General features: G+C 42.2%; 1 protein-coding gene across 1 annotated transcript; it reads right to left on the reverse strand.

Annotated features, from left to right (window-relative positions):
• Positions 1 to 7158: 7158 nt before the first annotated feature.
• Positions 7159 to 23186, reverse strand: AQP11 (aquaporin 11; the record flags this gene model as incomplete). The annotated part of the gene is made up of 3 exons (XM_082014501.1): positions 7159 to 7211; positions 15952 to 16068; positions 22592 to 23186. The coding sequence occupies 3 exons, from the start codon at positions 23184 to 23186 to the stop codon at positions 7159 to 7161; spliced, it is 765 nt and encodes a 254-aa protein (XP_081870627.1).
• Between the last annotated feature and the right edge of the window lie 257 nt (positions 23187 to 23443).

Consider the following 23443-nt stretch of genomic DNA (forward strand, 5'->3'; position numbering starts at 1 on the left):
TCCATTCCTTCCTTCCCTGTAAGTGGAGCAGGAACAGCTCCTGGTAAAGTTACTGAGCAATCTGGATGGGATTGTTGTCAGAAGTGCGTAACTTGGAGACAGCACCCTGCTTAGGTGGTTGTGCCACCGTGCCCTCTTGCCTACCATCACCTGCACTGCTTTTCTCCTGTCCATGGCATTACAAGATGTGCCAGCGTTTCCTCACTGGCTGGTGCTGCGCAGGAGAGGAAGAACAGCTTAGTTTGGGACTGCATTTGCGGTGATGCACAGGCACAGCGGGGTTGTGATTCCACCCCTGCTTCAGCAGTACCCGCTAGTGCGCAGTTTGCACGTGCGTTGTCCCAGTTCTTCTGCGTGTCTTGGAAGTGAGACTCTTGCTTTAAAGTGAGCACAGAGCTATCCCACTTGAAATGCTGGAGAAAACAGTTGTGGGACAGACAACTGAGAGCTTGCAGGAGAAAAAAGGAATGGGGCAGGGAAGGAAACGGCCACAAATAAGAAGATGACATGCTGAAAAAAGTTGATGGAAACGGGTCAGAAGTAGTTGGTTAGGGATTACAGCATCACTGAGAAAGAGGATGCAGTCCTTGAGAAAGGCTGTTGCAGAGGAGTGATGCGCATCTGCTTTCCTCCTGTTACTTATTTTTGTTTCTGTATTTCTGAAATTCTGTTTTTCTGAGATTTCTGATCTCAACCACTGCCACTGGTGCTGAATTAGTATTTATTGTTTGGTGCAAGAGCTCAGACTTTTCTTCAGTTGCTCTTCTTACCGTGAGAAAGACTTTGCAGTACAGAGAAGAATCATTCCAAAAAAAATCAACATACTGGTTGTAGGTATGACAGTTAACTTATTTGATAATTTTATTATCCCATAATTTAAAGGACATGCTTTAAAATTAAGGAAGACTCTTCAGCTGCAGATGGGGTGACTCTTAGTGAATGGAAGGCTTGGCTGTGGTGATTCCATCTCCCAGATGATTCTGGCCAAAAAAAAAAAATCCTGCAGCTGAAAGTTCAAATTTGAATGCTTGTTGTCCTGGTTTAAACTTGAGCAGGATTAAGGAGTGTTACTGGCTGGTAGCAGATCGCTAAGGAGCCTAAAAGAGCTGGTGGAAGTGCCATTGACTGATTTAGAGAAGTGCAAAATACACCCTGTGAAAAGAAGTTTTGGTCAGTGGAGTTCTTCCTGCTGCTTACAGGAACTACTTCATGCTGTCCACGGTGTGGCAGGTGGCTGTGGGAGATTAAAGCTGTGAGAGGTGACTGGATAGGGTGTCCTTCTGTCCTGCTTGTGCTGATCAGAGCTGAGGAGCTGATCCCTGTCACGGCAGATCAAGTGATCTGCACGTGCAGCGTCAAGCGTTGCAGTGACGGTGCTCCGGGTAGCAGTTTGGGAGCTGTGGATGTGATGGGCCTTTTTTAAGTAAGCACCAGCCTGAGTGTGGTGATGTAATTTAAGTAAGTTCAAAAATCTAGGATACACGGCAGCAATAAAAACTGAAGGTGTGACGTGGCAAGCTCTTGGAGGTCTGTGCTAATCACCCTGCTAACAAGTTTGAGCACAAGGGCAGCTTGGCTGTACCCTCTGAAAATAGGGGCAGAGAGGAAGCATGCTGTGATCTTCTCGGTACTCTGTGGAGCAGCTCAGCCCTTTTAACTTTCTGAACTGCAGAAACAATCTATGGGAACATCTTGTTTGTTATCCTTTAGAGAGCAACGTGCTGCCCTGCCTCGAAAGCAATGCCCTTGTGGGATGCTCATGTTTCATGTTACTGCTCGTTACCCAAATGAGATGTGACAGTTGCCTGCTGAAGCTCCTGGAAGACTTGCTGACAGTTGATGTGGGACATTTCCACTGGTCTTGTAATAAGTGGTGTTTTGTCTGTCGCGTCACGAGGTTGCAGTAATTGTTCTGAAGCAACTGGTGTGTCTGTGCGTGGCAGCGCAGCGGGGTCTTCCAGGGCACAGGCGTGCAACTGCGGACTGTAAGCGCATGCTGTCCTTAGCTGACCTGGGTTGAGAGCTGCTGTCAAAGGCAAAGATGCTCAGCCCTTCTAAAAATTAGCAGGTTTGCAGTAAAAGTGCTGTCCTCTGTGACTGCAAACAACAGATAGCTACTACTTTGTAAAGATTAATAAGCTTTTATTTTAATGCCAATTACATAAACTTGGTATCTTGTGTCTTTCAGATTCCTCTTGTGGCACTTCCAGAATAAGCTGTAAAACTGAAGGCATTGCAGTGACTATCGGGAGTTAACATTTCTTTTAATGACCTAAGCTTAGACATCTAGGTCTATAAATGCTTTTATAGATGTTTAAAACAGGGTTTGACATTTATGACCACTATGGGGTTATTTAAAAAAACAAAACAAACAAAAAACAATAAAACCTCTTGCATCTAACACTTGAATGGGGCTAATCAGGGGTCATTTCAAAGAAGCCTTTGTAGGAATTCTAGGACTTCAGAAATAGAACTGTAAGTAGAACAGAATTTTAGATTGTTCCTAGAATTTCCGTATTTTTGTACCTGTTCATTTGAGTCAGTGGAGTACAATGGAAATAGACAAGTTACAAAGTTCAACTAAAAGGAAATAGGGTCGGACAAGGATTAAAAGCAAAGCTAAATTTAATGCCCCTCCAGTAACTGGCTTTATCAGTTCAGTGCTATCCCTTTCATTTCTCTGAGAGCAGTCTGGGTGGTAGAGAAGATGGAATACAGTCTGTAAAGTCCTGAAAGAGAGAACTGTTTTATGTCTTTGTATTAAATGTTAACAACATTGTTAAATAAACTAAGATTTTTTGTATCTCACAACCAACTCTGTGTTACAGTTCTCAGTCCTTCACTTAAGCAAATGGCTGGCAACTCTGAGCTGACATCCAGAGTTTTAGCATTCTCTTCTGCAAAAAAAAGTCCAGTGAAGCCATTTTCATCATTTACCTGGGCAGAGTGTGCCTGTAAGACAGAACAGTCTGACACATCCCAAACTTAGGAACCCAGCTTTAGATTGCCAAGAGCTTAGTCCTGTTGGAGCTTTTACAGGTTCATCTCTCTGCATAGTGGTGTGTTTGCCATGGGGCAATGGCAGCAAATTAAATCCCCCCCCCCCCCCCAATTCAAATGAAAGTCTGATACTAAACTTTTTCTGCTTTCATTTGATTTTAATATAACTTATGAATGTTTTTCAGTACTATTATGTTGATATATGAACAGTTTCCTTTACCAGTCCTACACTGCTGGAATCATACTGAGTGGTCCTGCCCTGCTTAGCACGTTGGGGTGTGGTTTAGTTTCAACCATCTTTATTGAACATTCATTAAGAATGACAGTCAAATTAGTGATAATATAGTAGTGTTGTTGCTGAATAAATTGAAGTGTTTAGCGTGTTATGCAACAAGACATTCTACAAGAATGTCACTCCTAGCCCCTTTATGTGCATATCTGTGCATGTATTTATGTAAATGTATGTATGTTTTTGTTAGGGATACAGAGTAACAAAGGAGGGTATGGAGTGATGCTTTTAATTTTTGTACTGGGATTGGGAGAATCTTTGCATGGTGAGATTTTTGGGACACCTAAGGAGTACTAAAACTACCAAACACCATTGTTTAGGAAAGAAAGCCCATACAATTCCAAATCACTGTTCATGGTTAAAACAGACTGGGTTTTTTTGTGTGTGTGTATATAAAACTTATTTGTTGGAGTGTGGTCTTTCTATTGTTATTCAATAACTGCAGACTAACTGCCACATATCCTGGTAGGTGAGCAGGTGGACTATACTCAGCTCCTCTTATTGCTCTCACGCAATCTCTGAGCAGGAGGAAGCTCCAGAGGGAGAATTTGTTTTGTACTAATTAACTAGAACACCAGGAGCAGACATCTTGTGATGCTTCCAGTCAAATCAATGGAGCAAGATTAATTTTGGTGATGCAGAAACAAACCTGGATGAGCCCTGAAGGTAGCACTGAGAAGTGTCTTGTGTGGATTTACACGTTTTATGTTCAATAAAACTTTGTATTTAAGCTGTATGTAAGCCTTCTGGGAACACTTAGGGAATCACAGAATGGTTTGGGTTGGAAGGGACCTCCAAAGGTCATCTGGTCCAGCCCCCCACCAATGAACAGGGACATCTTCAACTAGACCAGGTTGCTCAGCTTATGACTGCTTATGAAGTGTGCCTTATTTTGAATGTAAAATATTAATTTCTGTCTGTGCTACAAAAACAGTTAAATTCTTCAGTTTGTAACTTTAATTTTATTTCATTCTTTTGGCTACTTCAGTTTTTGCTTTTGTTTTGCCTTAATTTAGTCAATTTAAGGCTTGTCCATTTCTTAGTTTTGGGGTTTTTTTTAATTCCAGTGGCTATAAATAGGACAACTAGTTGTTAATCACCCAGATTTGTACCAAATTTTTTTAAACTATACGCTATGCCAAAATAAACACTGCAGACATACAGAAGTCAGAGCTGACCTCTTTGCTTGATGGACTTTGCTTTTGCAGGCTGTCAAAAGTGACATCGAAGTAGAGCCTCTAATCTAACAAATCTTGACTTCCTGTAGGTTTGTGTCTCTGCTTTCTCTTTTCCCTGTCCACCTGGTTTTATGCTCTTTGAGATTTATTTTTGAGACTTTTACCCTGTGAACCTCATGGGCTCAAAGGAGACATGCAAATCAGTTCATTAGGTAAGGCTTATTTCTGTAAGAAATGAAGCTAAAAACTGGGCTTGAGTACACCAGTAAAGGCAAAGTCCTGGGGGTGGGGGGGTGGGATCTATACAGTATGGATCACTTTAAAAATAGGTAAAAATCATAAAAAGCAGTAAAGCAAGAAAGTGACAGGCAGAAGCCTCCCTGTCCTGGTTTCAGCCAGGATAGAGCTGGTTTTCTTCACAGAAGCTAGTGTGAGACTGTATTTTGGATTTGGGATGAGAAACTGTTCATAACGTGCTGATGTTTTGGGTTGTTGCTAAGCAGTCAAGGACAGTCCAGCTTCTTGTGCTGGCCTGCCAGCGAGCAGGCTGGGGGTGCACGGGGAGCTGGGAGGGGACACAGCTGGGACAGCTGGCCCAGACTGGCCAAAGAGATATTCCCTACCATACGATGTCATGCCCAGTACATAAACTGGAGTCGGCCGGGGGGTGGAAATCGCTGCTCGGGGATGGGCTGTCGATCACCGGGTGGTGAGCAATCGCTGTATTGGGCATCACTTGTTCTTGTACATTCCTTTGTTGGTATTATCATTGTTGTTTCCTTCTCTCTTTCTGTCCTATTAAACTGTGTTTATCTCAACCCACGAGGTTTTTTTCCTAATTCTCTCCCTCGTCCCACTGTGGGAGGGGGAGTGAGTGAGCAGCTGCGTGGTACTTAGTTGCTGGCTGGGGCTAAACCACGACAGTCCCAAAACATCTGTTTTAGCAGGACGTGGTATAAAAGTACACGTTTTTCAAAGGTCTCATGCATCGGGTTTCTGTTCTGGCAGCCCTCTGTGGCGGAGTTATAAATACGCGGATGAACATAAAACCGCTAAAGGATCACATCTTACCAGGCTCAGAGTGTGGCGGTGTGTAGTCCTTGCTGTGAAGAGCTTTACCAAACCTAAGTTTCCTTTAGGCCTACTCACACTGGTGTCGAAGTGCTGCTGAATGATACCCCAGTAGTTCTAGTTCTCTTCAGTGCTACTTTTTTAAAAATTTATTTTAATGACTGAATACAGGGTCATGGATTAAGACTCTTCTGTATGAAAAGCATGTCCAAACAGTTGATTTCATTTTGTGATATAATCTTAATTGTACCTTGGAAAATTAAAATGAGAAAAGATTTTATTGCAACAAGTAAGAAATTACATGAAAATATTTCCTTCCCAGACTCTTGCAAAAAGATAGCTGACAACAGCAGCTGTTTTAAGACTCGGTTCATAATTTTGCTGTGCAAAAAAACCTGTTGGATTCCCTCCCTTCCTCTTAGAATATGGTCTGCAAGGTGACTTAGGTAATGAGTAGAGGGGCAAATTACTGGGATTTTTGTACATCTTGTTAACCATCTCTCCTTTCAAACCTAGTCCTTACAAAGTGAAAAACTGAATTAAGTCTTAAATTTGAAAAATATCTTTTGGTATATATATAAAAATTGAGAGGCATCTAGAAGAAGAAGAAACCACCTGCTAGAAACGGAACTTCAGAGGACTGGTACCTATCAGTGCTCTTCACCTCAGCTGAGGCTATAAAGGGCATGTTTGTACATGTAGCTTTCAAGTGGTTTCAGCTCTTTTATTTATTCTCTTATATTTCAAATTCATTTATTTAAAGAAAAATACCTGATAAGAGTTACATGAAATCAAGGATAAATAGAGTTGCACATGATTCATCCCTATATACTGTGTCTATTTGACTATGTGAAAAGGCAGCAGTAATCTTGGATAACGTAGAGGATTTCTTCCCCTAAAATATACTTTTACATGTGTGTCTACAGAATTTTACTGGTATTTTATTACCGCTCTTCCCAACCAAGATAAATATTCAACAGACTATAATGGGACAGGATGGGGCAGAGCCTTCCTGAAAGGAAGCGAGGGGTTACTTACCTGCACTTGAATATTATTAAAACAATGCTGGTCCTACGGATTTTTACTTTTGGTGTAGGATATGTCTAGAATAGAGCTGTGGAGACTCTTCTAGGGAGTAGTGTAGCCTTTCTTCCCCTCAGCAGGTACATATACTGCAAGTAGGAATATGATGAGGTCACTATAGGAATTAAATCTTCAGCTCCTTTTTTGCAGGTGCCTTCTATGGGAAGAAATCCAATAAAATCAAACCTTGAAAGGACTGGGTATTTCTCTAAAATCAGTTTCACATGTCGTTGTAATAAAAGTCAGCAAATGGCACTTATGGCTAAAGTGACAAAGCTTCAATGTTTTAACAGTCCTTCACATTCATATGGCTTAACTGAAAATGCTGGCAGATGGATACTCTCAAAATCCCGATAGGCTATTACAAAATATTACTTGAATACAAAGTTGCAAGTCAAATATTTCAAACATGAAATCTGAAAATACAGCTGAAAGGTGGTATGGAAGTTGATGTCAACGGTTTTCCTAAAGCTTCATGCCTGCAGATGTTGAAAGTATTTTTCAGTGTAGTACTGCTAGATTTCAGAATTTGATGTCTCAGGATATCCGAGGAAGGATTTCATCCCATATAAAAGCCACAAGTATTGTACCTAAACAGAGAAATTACAGAAAGGACCTTTATTTAAATGTCTTTGAGAAGGACACTGTACTGGTATTGAAAATAAACATTATGTTCAAGTATCTGAACGTCTAATATGCAATACAGCAGGAATTGCAGAAAAATGTAATTTTCTGTCAGAAGGGCTAGAGGCAGTCCATACTTCTTGCAAACACAGTATTTTTCAAAAAGAAAGCTTTAACACACCATGCAAGTGATCCTTATAAGTTGACAACCTTGTTTTTTCTTTTGGATGTTTAATGTTTTAATTCTGATCTGTATCAGCCAAGCCGTCCTGTTGCTGTATCAGGCCTCCTTTCTTTGTAGCTTGGGCGTATAAATGACTGAAGCAGCCACTAAGCCTCCATTCCTCAGCCCACAGCGTAAGGCTGAGCTTGCTAGCAGTGTCTGTTTTGATAACCATGTTGGTTTTAGGTGCTGCAAACGGGTATAGGATCATATTTTTGGTTTTTTGGTTTTGATTTGTTTTTTTTTTTAAACATTCTAGTTTAGGGTTTATTCTGAAGCAGAAAAATGGTAGTTAGAGATTGTAGGTTTTTCATGAGAAGGGCACCTAAATATAGTATATTAAGTCCTTTTTTTTTTCTCCTGGAAAAAATTAACATATTCTGTTTCAGAAAGGGATTCTGGTTGAAAGCATTCCTCACCCATAGCTTGTATTTTATGAAGCTTCCTAGATTACAAAAATGCTTATTGGAAGGGGTCTCTAGTCTTCCACTTGGAGCAGGTCTATTGCTTTTGCTAGACCGGTCAGTGTCCTGAAAAGCCTCCATGGATGGAGATGGTAGCACTTCTCCAGGTAACTTGTTTCAGTGTTGCTGCTCCCTTCTCCTGAAAGTTTTTCCTGGGGTCGAATCTGAACCTCCCACTCCACAGCTTGTAGCCTCTGTCAATGAGACCAGTTAATCTCCATCATCCTTGTAAGTACTCTTCAAATAACCACTGACTGCTCTTAAATTACCTTTTTACCTCATCTTTGCCAACCTAAACAAATCCAGTTCCCTCAACCTCTCCTCACATATCAGGTACTCCAGGCCCTTCACCATCTTGGTAGTCCTCCACTGGATCCTCTGTTTTCTCCACACTCCTCTTGAACTGTGGCACTCCAGACCAGGCATGTCCCAGGTGCCACATCACAAGCCCTGAGTAGAAGGAGACAATAATGTCCCCAGTCTTGCTGGCTCCAGTTGCCCAGATCACGTGGTCTGTCTTACTTGCAGAGAGAACAAGCTCCCATTCAGGTTGCTGTTGAACATACTGAGGAATATTGACTCCAATACAGACACCAGGATACTCTGTATGTTACTGGCTATTGACCAGCTGTCAACCCATTGATTATTACCTTTTGAGTTTTTTGCCAATTTTTATTCCATCTAACAGTCTTTTTGTGCGGTCCCTACTTCTTTGACGTTGAACCAAGAATGCCATGGGAGATAGTAGGACCATAAACCACCAGTAGATTTGTTTATCCCAAAAGAAAAATTCTAATTCCTCCTCTTGTGAAGGTGATAATCAATCTTCCTCTTGTTCTAAGTGTCCTTTCTAAGAAAATTGTTTTAAAGTTGACCGTTAAGAACTGGCTTACGGCTAGATCAAGGTATCCGTTATATAAAGAATGGTCTCAGCCTCCTTGTCCTCATGAGTACTAGTGGCCTAGTGTATGTAGTACCCTCAGCGAGTTTGCAGATGACACCAAGCTGAGTGGTGCGGCTGACACACCTGAGGGATGGGATGCCATCCAGAGGGACCTGGACAAGCTCGAGGCATGGGCCCCTGTGAACATCATGAGGTTCAACAAGGCCAAGGGCAGGGTCCTGCACCTGGGTCGGGGCAACCCCTGGTATCAGTACAGGCTGGGGGATGGAGGGATGGAGAGCAGCCCTGCCAAGAAGGACTTGGGGGTCCTGGTGGGTGAAAAGCTGGACAGGAGCCTGCAATGTGCGCTCGCAGCCCAGAAGGCCAACCGTGTCCTGGGCTGCACCCAAAGCCGCGTGGCCAGCAGGGCGAGGGAGGGGATTCTGCCCCTCTGCCCCGCTCTGGGGAGACCCCCCTGAAGTGCTGCGTCCAGCTCTGGAGCCCTCAGCACAGGAAAGACATGGACCTGTTGGAGTGGGGCCAGACGAGGCCGAGGCCACCAAAATGCTCCGAGGGCTGGAACAGCTCTGCTGGGACGACAGGCTGGGAGAGTTGGGGTTGTTCAGCCTGGAGCAGAGAAGGCTCTGGGGAGACCTTCTTGCAGCCTGCCAGGACTTAAAGGGGGCTTATAGGAAAGATGAGGACAGACTTTTTAGCAGGGCCTGTTGCAACAGGACAAGGGGTAACCGTTTTAAACAAAAAGACGGCAGATTCAGACTAGATCTAAGGAAGAAATTTTTGACAATGAAGGTGGTGAAACCCTGGCCCGGGTTGCCCAGAAAGGTGGTAGATGCCCCATCCCTGGAAACGTTCCAGGTCAGGTTGGACAGGGCTCTAAGCAACCTGATCGAGTTGACAATGTCCCTGTTCACTGCAGGATGGTTGGATTAGATTGCCTTGAAAGGTCCCTTCCAACCCAAACCATTCTATGATTCTATGGTGTCAAAAGCCTTACTGAAAGTGAAGATATATACAGTGTTCCCCGCTCTTTCCCATACACATTAATTTCATCCTGGAAGGCAGTCAAGCTGGCTGAGCATGGATCGCCTTTGCTAACTGTTCCGTAATTACCTTCGTGTTTTTTACATGGTTGGAAATGGATTCCAAGACTAGATACTCCACCACCTTCCCAGTGACTGAGGTGAGACCAACCAGAAACCTTGGTTTCTCATCCTCCTCCTCCTTACAAGCAGGCATAATATTAGCACATTTCCTATTGTCAGGAAGCTCCTCCAACTGCTGTAACTTCTCATAAATGATGGACAACAATAACATCTGCCAATTCTACCTCCATTTTTAAGTGAATGGCAGTAGAGCAAATGGTTTTGCATTCATCAAACTTCTCTATGTTGTTCCTATGCCACTGTTCCCTCTCTACTTATTGCCTCCTTTCCAAAACCTTACTGTTTTATACAGAGGTTTGGGAGCAAATTTTGCTCGGAAAGACTGAGGGGGAAAAAAAAGAAGACAAGATATGGCGTACCTCAGACTTTGCCATCTCTTCCATCACTAGGTTGTCTCCCCCATCTGCCAGTGGACCTGCATTTTCTCTCCATTCTTTTGGTGATTATTGTAACACTGTATGTCCCTAGTCTTAGTTCCAGCTGAGTTTTGACTTTCCTGATTTTGTTCCCAAGTGCCTGTACAAAGCTTCTATACTCCTCCTTTGCGGCCTATCTCTGTTTCTACTTCTTACATGCTCTCCTTTGTTCACAGGGAAGCTCCTTGTCTAGCCAGCAGGGTAAGGCTTTCTGTCAAAATTCCCAGGCTAACTACACAACAGATTGTTCCTGTATGCTGGAATGTTACTGAGCTCTCAGTAAGCTTTTTTTGGAAAAATCACCTTTCCGTGGGATACTTCTGCTGTAAGTGGCAGCTTCCAAGGGAATTACTACTGACCTAGCAATTGCCTAAATAAGCAGAATTTTGTTCTCCTGTAGTCCAAAGTCCAAACAGCTCTATTTACCTTCTCAGTCTTCCTCTGGACCCTGAACTCTCGTGAGGACTACAACCCAAGTGACCACATTCACCACCAGTTCTTCCCTGTTTGTAAGCAGGTCAAGTACAGGATTACCACTCACCAGCCCTTCAGTATTTGAATTAAACTTGATTAGTGACAATTTTCTAGGAACTTCCTGGATTGCATTCACTCACTGCATAAGAGTTTTGCTCTGTCAGATGATGTCTGCATAGCTGAAAACCCGTAGAAGGAGCAGGGTGTGGGAGTAGGAGACTTCTGCTAGTTGTTTGTTGAAACCCTCCTTTGCTACCAAGTCCCCAAGGTGCTGATCACTTCACTGCACATGGACTTGCAATTCTTGTTTCTTTGCTAAAGTTCCATGCTTAAGTGTACTGAACTTGATGGAAACCTATGAACACCCTCTCCTCTGAATGGGAAGGTGAAAGTTTCACCTGTAGCCTTCTCCCTTGCTTACCTCCTCCATTTATGTCTACTGCTAAGTGTCTTTTGTTGTCTTTATTTTCTATCCTGATGGTGAAAAAACATTTTCTTCTACGGAATAGTATTAGTCTGTCTGGTAAAACTGATCTAAGAAATGGTGATTGGTTCTGCTTTTATAGTATTAGAAACCTAGCAGGATGCTAAGCTGGCAGCTGTCCAGGAAACAGCATCCCATTTTATTGCCCTCATGTCCAATATCTTGTCACCAACTCTTCCATTCATGGCTGCCATCTGCCTGGTACTGAAAGAAAAGCATTAGCTCAATCCCAATCATTACTAATGGTATAATCATGCCTGGACAACTAACATGAATTCCTCTGGCAGTAAAACAGAAGCTATCTTTGTTTCTCTGTATCTCTGCTTCTGTATTCACAGTGCAGAATTTAGGCCTGCCCATGCTAAGTCATAGACGCTTGCTGACATCTATGTTTACTCCAGGAATTAGCTGTTTTAATGCTACTGGAGAATCACCATCACCAAAACTTCAGTGAAGCCATTTTGAAAAAAGACTTCTTAACTACAGTTCCAAGATTATATTCATGGAAGACCATAAGCCACCAGTAGATTTGTTTATCCCAAAAGAAAAATTCCACTTCCTCCTCCTCTTGAGAAGGTGATAATCAATCTTCTTCTTGTTCTAAGCGTCCTAAGAAAATTTTTTTGAAGTCGACAGTTAAGAACTGTCTTACAGCTAGATCAGGGTATCTGTTATATAAAGAACGGTCTCAGCCTCCTTATCCTCATGGGTACTAGTGGCCTTCTGGGATGGAGTGACCACATCAGTGGACAAGGGAAGAGCTACTGATGTCATCTATCTGGACTTCCGTAAGGCCTTTGACACGGTCCCCCACAACAGCCTTCTCCCTACACTGGAGAGAGATGGATTTGATGGGTGGCCTTTTGTGTGGGTGAGAATTGGTTGGATGGTCACACCCAGAGGGTAGTGGTCAACGGCTGAATGTCCAGATGGAGATCAGTGATGAGCAGCGTCCCTCAGGGGTCTGTACTGGGACCAATACTCTTTAATATCTTCATCAATGACATAGACAGTGGGACCAAGTGCACCTTTAGCAAGTTTGCAGACAACACCAAGCTGAGTAGTGCGGTTGACACACCGGAGGGATGGGACGCCATCCAGAGGGACCTGGACAAGCTCAAGGCATGGGCCCCTATGAACATCATGAGGTTCAACAAGGCCAAGAGCAGGGTCCTGCACCTGGGTCGGGGCAACCCCTGGTATCAGTACAGGCTGGGGGCTGAAGGGATGGAGAGCAGCCCTGCCGAGAAGGACTTGGGGGTACTCTGGGATGAGAAGCTGGATGTGAGCCAGCAATGTGCACCCGAAGCCCAGAAGGCCAACCGGGTCCTGAGCTGCACCCAAAGCTGCGTGGCCAGCAGGGTGAGGGAGGGCATTCTGCCCCTCTGCTCCACTCTGGGGAGACCCCCCTGCGGTGCTGCATCCAGCTCTGGAGCCCTCAGCACAGGAGAGACATGGACCTGTTGCAGCAGGGCCAGAGGAGGCCACCAAAATGCTCAGAGGGCTGGAACAGCTCTGCTGGGACGACAGGCTGGGAGAGCTTGGGGGGCTTCAGCCTGGAGCAGAGAAGGCTCCGGGGAGAGCTTCTTGCAGCCTGCCAGGGCTGAGAGGGGGCTGACAAGAAAGATGGGGACAGACTTTTTAGCAGGGCCTGTTGCGATAGGACAAGGGGTAACGGTTTTAAACAAAAAGTGGGCAGATTCAGACTAGATCTAAGGAAGAAATTTTTGACAAGAATGGTGGCGAACCACTGGCCTAGGTTGCCCAGAGAGGTGGTAGATGCCCCATCCCTGGAAACGTTCCAGGTCAGGTTGGACGGGGCTCTGAGCAACCTCATCTAGTTGAAGATGTCCCTGCCCGTTGGAGGAGGGTTGGACAAGATGGCCTTTGGAGGTCCCTTCCAACCCAAACTGGTCTATGATGCTATGATGAATGAGATCATATTGCACTTTGCACAGGCTATTTGAAGTTTCATGGTATCCTGGTCCATGGTTCTGCATATGGTAGTTATTACAGCAAATCACAAAAAAAGTAACAGATTCCTAAAAGAATTCCACAAATTAAGTACAAAGTAATTTAACCACCTAAGATGCTGATGCTGGGAAAAGTGAAACATCAAATTTGCGTGTCACTATGACTCTGCCAGTTTCTAGGAAGTCTGAAACGATATTTCTGCTGATGCATGGATTCTGAAAGTAATTTTCACAACTACATTTGAAATACCTCTTCCCTCATCATCTACTTTTATGATTCTGCTTAGAGGTTCTTTTCACAAGAATTTTATTATCATCATAGGCATTCATTTTCCTAGATGCCTCAACATTTAGTTCAATTTTGGAAGAAAAAATTCCATGTCTATTATTTTCTTACTTTCAGAAAGTATCAGAAAAATTTCATTTCATGTTAGATCTGCGCTCCAATTCAGTTTTCAAATATAACTATCTATCTCTTCTGTACTTCTACCTCAGATGGCTGACATTTCTTTACAACTCTTGGTTTCTAAGATAAGGTCTACATGTATCCATGAAGCTCCCTTATTTTTTAATGAGATAGTTATATACCAATAGACTACTTGGCCCTTCAGGTGATCCACGGACATGAGATCTGTAACAAAATGTTTAGCTACAGTAGTGACAATGCACAGAAAGTGATGTGTCCTGAGTATTCACGTCTTTACGACTGGAGATCTGGTGTTCCTTTCCCGAATAAATGAAGAGACAGCATTCAATATATTCTGTATGGGTTTTTTTCTATATGTTAACTAAGGATAAACCACCATTTATGAATTTTCACAGAAATGTAACATTACTCCCTAACAGCATTCTAAATGCCTCAAGTTGCGGTTCCATTGGTGTTAACATCTGCTGATTTTCTTACTCAAGCCAAAATCACCTGAAGGCTTTCTGCAAAGCAGTTCTGCAGGATGCATCTCGCTAAATGAGTAGAACATGTTTCTTCTGAAAAAGGTTCTGCCTCCTGTTTTGTTAAATCACTTGTCAAAATATTAAGGTCCAAGCACTTACAACCCAAGCAATCTCAAAATGGGTATCAGGCTGAAATCAGTTAATAACCCGGAAAACTAAATGTGAATTCTAAGGAATATCATATGTTCTGCTAGGACCCAGCTTTGCTGAAGACATTTCATTAGCTACTAAGTGGAGCAATGCACGGGGTTTTATCAAGCTTATTCTGTGGTTCAGTCACCCTGTTTGGATGTCTAATTTAACAGAACTATATTCAAGTGAATTTTAGTTTGACTAAAAATTCTGTCTCCATTTTTGACTGACTGAGAGTCACCATAAGTAGAACATGGACTCAAAGAAAAAGAAGTTATAAAAAAATAACTGGAACCCTTTGAGATGTTTCCTCTGTGTGTTTCACAGCCCACCTTCTTTCCAATACCACTGCTGTACCTTCTAATAAGATTAACAGTCATGAAAGAACTCAGGATTAGCAGACTGCTGCTTTATATACCCTCTAAGCAGAAAGCTCAAGATTTGTAGGGACCAGTGAACAATCAACAGCGTGAAGTATTACATGGACCATTTTCATCTGCACACAACTAGAAGTTAAAATCAATAGCTTCCAAATTAAAACCATAATTTTAAGTTAGAAATAAATCCCATTACTAATATTTCTTAAACTAAGAACAGATTGTTTCCAACATATTTCCAACAGATTGTTTCAAACCATAGAATGGGAACTGCAAAGTTTAGATACTATGGAGATGAAAAAGATTTTATATTATAATAGTAATAATTGAGAAAGCATATTTTAAGCACTTGTCCCAAGACCTCTGGGTTGTCTTTGTTTTTTAATCATCCCCATGTTCTTGCATAGTGTCACAAAGCAAGACAGAAACTTCATGCTAACCAATATGTTTCTCTTTTTGAACTTAAACGGGCTAATATTCACTTTCAGGTAGGCCCTTCTCCTTTTTAATAATCTGCTAGAATCTACAAGTGGGCCTCTAGTCAGTGTGAAAATTTGCAGCATACCTCAAACAGGATGGATTTTAATGCCAAGGCATAAAGTTCCAAAAAACAGGCAACTTCAAAAGGATCATGCTCCACAGTAAACAGCTGTTGGTTTATAACTAACTAGTTAACCCGAACCTAAACAAACACTAGCCTTTTTCCATTTAGAATTGTGCTATTGTGGTTTTTTGGTAGGTACATTGTCTTGCTCAAAGTATCCCAGAAGTGCTTAGACTTTGATCATGACATCTAAATGAAACAATTATATTACCAAACATGGTTGTTTCTGAAAGTAAACTGATCAAAACAGCAGATGTTATTTTGTGAATAAAACTGGTGTTTAAAACTCAATATTAGATGCTTGATTCACAAAACAGAGTGTTGCAGGTGCTCTACATAGAGCATTAAACAAGTTTAAAATATGTAGCTCACAGAACCATGACTCTAGATGACTTTTACGTGTAAGTTATAATTGACTGTTTTCTGGATTTTATTTAAAGCAGAAAACGAGCAGACTATTGAATAAAGAATCCCATTTCCTGGTTTTTGAACCACGTACTAATTAACACTTTCTCAAAGACATAAAATATTAAGAACTTACCTAAGGATGGTGCTATCCAATATACTAGTGAATAACTCAAAAATTTGTCGTAGAAACAATTTGCGTGTAATGAGAAAGCCAGTGCTGGGTTAAATATTGCTCCTGTGAGATTCCCACCTGCAATAAAATGTAAACAATATGAAATCAAACCATCTTTCTTAATGTTTATTTTAAATGAATATTGAAATGTACATAGCAATACTACAAGATACACTCTGCAAGAAAATGTTTTAGCAGAAACCATTTGAACAGATGAACTCTTATAAAATTATTTACCAGATAATATATGTTTAACTGTTTTCTAAAATGTTTTAAAATATCCAATGCATAGGCTATAACTTCCTTTATCTCTTTCTAGCAAATACTGTTTGAAGAGATGGGTTTGGCTAATGGTGAATGTTTCTGTTGATAAAAATGTAAGCTGCTTTGCTAATAGCCTGTATCATGCTTTCAGAGAGACAGAAATTACATAATTATTAGTAAAGAAATACTGAGCTTTCATTACCTCCCCATGTTGCATGTAACACATATGCAAGATAATGGAAAAAACTGCCAAGCGCGGCTCTTGCTAAACTGACCTCTATACTTTCTTAATAAAACACTATTATTATCATATTGATTTCTAGAACACTAAGATTATCATATGGTAATAACTTGGGAAAAGCCTTCACAATCATTCTATATGGTATTTGAAAAAAATAAAAGCAAACCCCACTCCACTCTCTTGAAAAAATAAGCTTAAAGAGCCAAGCATCTTTCCTTGCCTCTGACTTCAGATGTAAATGAAGTTGCCTAAACGTTCTCTAAATAACTGGATCTGAACACATTACATTGTGGAGACTACATGGTAATTACGCTGCAGATGAACATGCAGGTAAGTGTTTTTAATTCTGGTATATGTTGTTCCTCTCATTGCAAACCTGCAGAAAATAATATTACTCATAGCAAAATTTTCTGTATTTCTGTACTATTAGTTACTAACCACTCTGTATCTGTTTTATCTGTTAATCTAGTCCCATAAAATATAATTCTATTCAATTTTTTAAAGCTTATTCTTGATGTTTCCCAAATAAGCTAGCATGAGCTTTGAACTTAGCCTTCGTACAAATACCGTGCTCCCATAATCCTCATTTTTTATAAGCATTCAATAATTTACTGAAAGTTTTAGTAAGGTCTTTGTTGTTCTTTTCTTCTGTATTTCTCTTTCTATATACTCATTATTTCTTTTACCATTATTACAGTTTGGGAAGGTTTTAGTCTTTGTTGACCTACTCAGTTTACTCTGCTTTTACACTTGTTCTCAACTGCAACTCCGATTTACTGTGCAGTCAGTTGTTCTGCACACTGACACATTAACAACTTCCACTGTTGCCAGGAAGGCCATCTACAGTAATTTACTTTGCTTTAGTCTATTTATAAATTCACAGCTTCTGCTTTTATATCCGCAAACACACATTCAAAAGTAGAATTTCACTCTCAGGAGGCAGTTGCTGTTTCTGAACATTAAACATTAGACAGAATTATAACTGCTGTATTTCTTCAATATTCATTACTAAAAAATACTGCAGTATCAACCATAGGCCAGGGCCACTAGTATAATGTTATTTCCAAATGTATATTAAATAACTCAGGCTGTGTACCAGAAAAGATAAATGATTTTATAGCAAAAGAAGTGAAACACGTGTACTGTGTCCAGCTCTGGAGCCCTCAGCACAGGAGAGACATGGACCTGTTGGAGCGGGGCCAGAGGAGGCCACCAAAATGCTCCGAGGAATGGAACAGCTCTGCTGGGAGGACAGGCTGGGAGAGCTGGGGGGGTTCAGCCTGGAGAAGAGAAAGCTCCAGGGAGACCTTGCAGCCTGCCAGGGCTTAAAGGGGCTGATAGAAAAGATGGAGAGAGGCTTTTTAGCAGGGCCTGTTGTGATAGGACAAGGGGTAACGCTTTGAAACTAAAAGAGGGCAGATTCAGACTAGATCTAAGGAAGAAATTTTTGACAATGAGGGTGGTGAAACCCTGGCCCAGGTTGCCCAGAGAGGTGGTAGATGCCCCATCCCTGGAAACATCCCAGGTCAGGCTGGACGGGGCTCTGAGCACCGTGCTCTAGTTGGGGATGTCCCTGCTCATGGCAGGGGTTGGACCAGATGGCCTTTGGAGGTCCCTTCCAACCCAAACTATTCTGTGATGCTATGAAAACTTAAAAAGGTGAAGTACTGTGTACACCGCACAATGTGTGAGAATGTAATTTTAACTTTTGAAATTACTAAGGGCAAAACCAAAATTAGGGATAAACTTGGAATTAAAAATGTGTATGTAATTTTTACCTTGATATCTTAAGTCTCAGAACATCTAATCAATTTCATACAATCTGACTTCTCTGTAATATTGCCTGCAAATTAAAAAGCCCTCAAAAGGTTTATTTTTTCCTTTCCCTAATTAAGTATCTTCCCAAAGGAAATATAAAAAAAAAGGTTTTACCAACATGTAATAGTCTGCATCCTTAGCTTCTGAATCATTCCCTTAATATGCAAAGACCTAATGTTCTCTTTTTCCTTCTATGCAGTAGAAGAATAAGGGTGAATGCAGTATTGGAGTTTTTGTGTACAGTATGCACTATTACAAAAATTTGGTCTGTGTAAGTCTATGTGTAAAACATCCAAATATTTTTAAACTATGAAAATGTAAAAGAAAATTACAGGAACAGCTTGTAATTTTGAAAAAAAATTACTGTATAATCTGATGTTATTTGTTATAGTAAGTTGTGTGGCCTACCTAAGTACCTTTTATGGGGTCCACACAACAGTGATTTGTCAACATTTATTTTAACTTAACTTAGTCAACCACACAAATACAATTTAATGTTTTTGAGCCCTGTATGAGCATCAATGCATTTAGATGAGTGTAAGCTGTAGGGATATAGCTGTCCTTCAAAATTTTACCCAAACCAAGTTGATTTGGAGCAAGAGATATTCCTTAAAGTTCTTTTTCAGACTGCAATCTTTCCTCTTATAGGATATAGCTTTCAAACATACAGTAGAACATAATTCATGGAATGAAATAGGATATACTATGTATGAGATGTATTTTCTAACGTTTCTGATTCACTCGTAACTGTAACAAACACAGGTCCTAAAGGCCCAATTGATTTGGTTTTTAAAAATCAGAGTGTAAAAAGAAATCATTAGCATGAATTTTATTTTGTAAATTTAATGCACCCGAGTTCCTAGCAAGAACACTGTTTCTGTCATAACAAATTTTGAAAAATCCTTATTCATACAATATTCTAAACTATTTGATATTTTTGTAGGAAAAAGGAAGAATGTTAGCAGTTTGCCTAAATTAGTATTACTTGCCTAAATTTGCGCTGGTTGCCTAGCCCTTTGGTGCTGGGTAAGCAAGAAAGATCCATTCCTCTTAAAGTAGCGCCCAAGTTCCTTATAAACAGTTAATGAAGTGGTGTAAAAGATTTCCTGAGAACGATCCAGCCCAGCTAAGTTAAGCCTGTCTTCACAGCCTGTAGACGAGGACGTGGCCTGCTGGAGGCCACTAGCCATAACACCTAATCTGGAAGTCACTCCTCCCACTGCGTGTACAAAGCACTGTTTCTCAAACTGCAGGTGGAAGAGACACGGCTAGAGCTACAGGATCTACACAGGATCTACTGTGGGTTGTATATATGTACCAAACACAGGTCGTGGCCACCTGCCAGGCCCTTTGCTATTGCCTCAGCTACTTCCCTTGCTGTCAGGAGGATGTGTGAGTGGCTGTGGGAAGGAGGGCCCAATCAGCAAGCCCTCCAAATGGAGCGGGCAGGAGGATGGAGGATAGCCTGGGAACATTTGTGTGTAGATATGGACAGAGGGAAAGAGGCAGCAAGAAAGGTCTGAGAACCTCCAAGGTGTCCTATGTGTACCTACCTAACCTTCCACTGAGAAAGATATCTGTTAGAGTGCAAGCCTGTGACTTCATCACATAAAGAAATTAATGGAATCACAGAATCATTAAGGTTGGAAAAGACCTTTAAGACCATCAACTCCAACTGTCAACCTAGCACTGCCAAGTCCACCACTAAACCATGTCCCGAAGTGCCACGTCTACAGGGTTTTTGAACACTTCCAGTGACTGGGACTCCATCACTTCCCTGGGCAGCCTGTGCCAATGCTTGACCACTCTCTCAGTTAAGAAATTTTTCCTAATATCCAATCTAAACCTCCCCTGGTGCAACTTCAGGCCGTTTCCTCTCGTCCTATCGCTCATTACTTGGGAGAAGAGGCCAACACCCACGTCACCACAATCCCCTTTCAGGTAGTTGTAGAGAGCGATAAGGTCTCCTCTCAGCCTCCTCTTCTCCAGACTAAACACCCCCAGTTCCCTCAGCCACTCCTCATAAGACTTGTGCTCCAGACCCCTCACCAGCTTCGTTGCCCTTCTCTGGGCAAGCTCCAGCACCTCAATGTCCTTCTTGTAGTGAGGAGCCCAAAACTGAACGCAGTATTCAAGGTGCGGCCTCACCAGTGCCAAGTACAGGGCCATGATCACTTCCCTATGCCTGCTGAAATAGCAGCAGCCTCCTCCCACGCTTGTTGTATAATAGCTCAGTGATAGGAATCTTGGGTTTTTACGCCTTCCTCTACTTCAAGAGGCTTCAGTCTCTGTCTTAGGGGTGCACAGTAAACACCAGGCTCATGACTACTGCAGGAGGGAGGACGGCACTTTTCACCTTTCCGTTTGAAACTAAGTGTACAGAAAAGAATGCAAACCTTAGGAAGCTTGGAGCAGAGTGAATAAGAAGGAATTAGATTTTCCACTAAGTAGGGCATAAAACTAGGTTCAGGACCTGCTCTCTGGAATGCATATGTATTTTTATAGAGACTTGATTCTAGATTAAAAGAAATTGAAAGAAAAATGTCCAGGTAGCACAGGGTGTTCAGAACATGATACAGACAAACTACGCATGTGAAAGGGGCCTGGGCGCAGCAGGTCCGATTCTTCCTCGAAGCACATGCGGATCGATTGCAATGGGTCATCGTTAACAAGTCCAAGTTTATGACAAGGAAAGGGACTTGGTACAGAGCCTTGCCCTGCTAGGAAAAAATAGGACAGCCAGGCAGCCAACAACACGAGGCATGAATTCTTTGCAGGAACTAGCAAAGAGAAAGGCAATGTGACATGTACTATTTTGTATTACTATTTACTAAGCAGGAAAAAAATGTTAAGAATCAGGAATCCAGCTTTCTATGTTTGTAGAAGAGGAAGGATAATCTTTGGCTACACATACTGAACAATTTGGAAATATGTTTAATGTACTAAAATGCATTGACACCTTGCTTCTGCCTTCAAAAATTAATTTTAGAAAGTAGTTCACATTGCTAAGTTAATTCTCAAAATTCTCCATGGACTTTTTCTAATCTTACAGGTATTAGCTAATTTCAGCTAAACATAATGAGTAAAGGTTTTTTCATTAATACTGATGAATATTCGACTGCACTTTATTTTACTATATGCTATTATGTTAGATAGCATAATACAGTTAACCTTTTGGACAAGACTTCAAGGATACCCCAGATGTTTGCAGATAAGAGAGTGATTTCCCTCTCTCATAAACAGATTCAATCATTTCCTAGATTACTTTCTCTGTGGTGGGGGCTGTAACACAAGCAAGGGGTCCTGTAACCATCTCCCTCTCACCTCCCTGTACCCCAGGGACGACAGAATCTCCTTCCCAGGAGGGAAAGGCAGGGCAGTCCTCAAGTGACAAGTGTGGTACTTCTGGGGAAGTACCAGTTCTGGTACCAGAACAACTCTGGTACTTCACTGGGGACAACAGGGAGCATCAACAGCCAGCAGAGAGAAGTTCAGACTGACTCCCCTCACCTCTTCCTCCCCGCCGGTCCAGAGAGGCTGCGCAGGTGACAGTGTCCCAGCTCTGGGAAGCATGAGGTGACAATCAGGCAGAGGCAAGGACATGGACACACAGCCATCAGAGACATGAGAGTCTTGTAAATGCCATGATACAAGAGGCACCTAATTTTTTTTCCTTTTTTTTTTACATTTGGTTTCCTGAGGTGTTATTTTATCATTTCTGCATACATCCTACCAATAACCATTCCTGTTTCTGATTTAAAGGATTTAAGGTAGTTAAATAAACTGCACTGATATGAATTATGGATTATTTAAATGCAAAACTGCCATATTACCTGTCTGTACCCTGCCGTTGCACAATCAGCATTTTTTTTTCCTGATGCAGACAGTGGTGCTTTCTTGCAACACCACTTCGAAATCCGAGCACGTTGTATGAAATCTCTCACCCTATATAAAGTCGGATTATGAAACGACCCTTCACTGAGATATTTTAACAGTGTTCTGTGAAACTCTTAGCCAAATTTACTTGTAGAGTTGACATTGTTTTAAATTTGTAACTCATTTTGTTCTTAACCCCACACCTGCCTGCAGTCTAACCAGGCAAACTTTACATAAACTGCAAATGAACTCTGCATGTGTAGGGCTAATGACTTTCCTTGATGCATTTTTTTGTACTGTAAGAAAAATAATTTTGCATCTTAACATTTTTAAGAAAATAAAAAACCCTCTTCCGTTACAACTTTATTGCAGGAAAAAAGAGGAAGAAAGAAAAAGACTAACCTGCATACACGAGCATGGTGATGAGAAGAGCAATCAAATGGACTTTGTATTTGGGATTAACACTTTCCACTCGCAGGATGGTCAGCTGGAAAACGACAGAAAAGAGCAGTTCTATGCAGAACGCCTGCGTCTCTGTAGTCTGCATGGGGTGGCTGCAGTCCTGTGAGAGCGCTCCAAAATGTGGCTCTGCCATCTCCAAGCTCCAGATAAAGCGCATAAACACTCTGGCGAGCACCGCGGCCACGAACTGAGCGCCGATCTTGAGTCCACCCATCTTGACCGGTATCCCACCGCCCCACATTGGCTGCAAGGTACCGCACGGGTTGCATGTGCTGCCAGTCAGAGTCAAACCGTGCAGGACGGTGAAACCGTAGGTGAGGGTGAGGGCAGTATGTGGCCTCGGCTCCACATTGCTGAGCAGGCAGAGCTCGTTAGTGCAGGCGCAAATCTGGAAGGTGCTAAACATCTCCAAAAGGAAAGCGCAAAGGCGCTGGTGAGAGCGCAGCCGGCGGTGGGCTAATCTCCTGCACAGCCCCACCGTTACCATGATGCCAGCCATCAGCAGGAGCGAGGTCCCGACCCCACCGACAGCCATGGCGAGCGTTTCACAGGCCGAAGGACTTGGAGGACGAGTTCACCCCGGTCCTGCCCCACCACCTATGGGGAGAAAGAAAGCAGGAGAGGGAGGTAAGATGACCACACTTTCCCTTCGAGGTAGGAGCCAGCTTCTGTCTCCACCTGATTGCAGGCTGACTCACCCTCGGCTCGACGGGGAGCAAAGGGCAGGTGAGTCCAGCTCGACAGGGGTGAGGGCAGGGGATCCCTCTCCTCCCCGACAGGGAAGGGATTAGA

The sequence above is a fragment of the Phaethon aethereus genome (genome assembly GCF_964289735.1).
Source record: "Phaethon aethereus genome assembly, chromosome: 1".
NCBI classification, from domain to species: Eukaryota; Metazoa; Chordata; class Aves; order Phaethontiformes; family Phaethontidae; genus Phaethon; species Phaethon aethereus.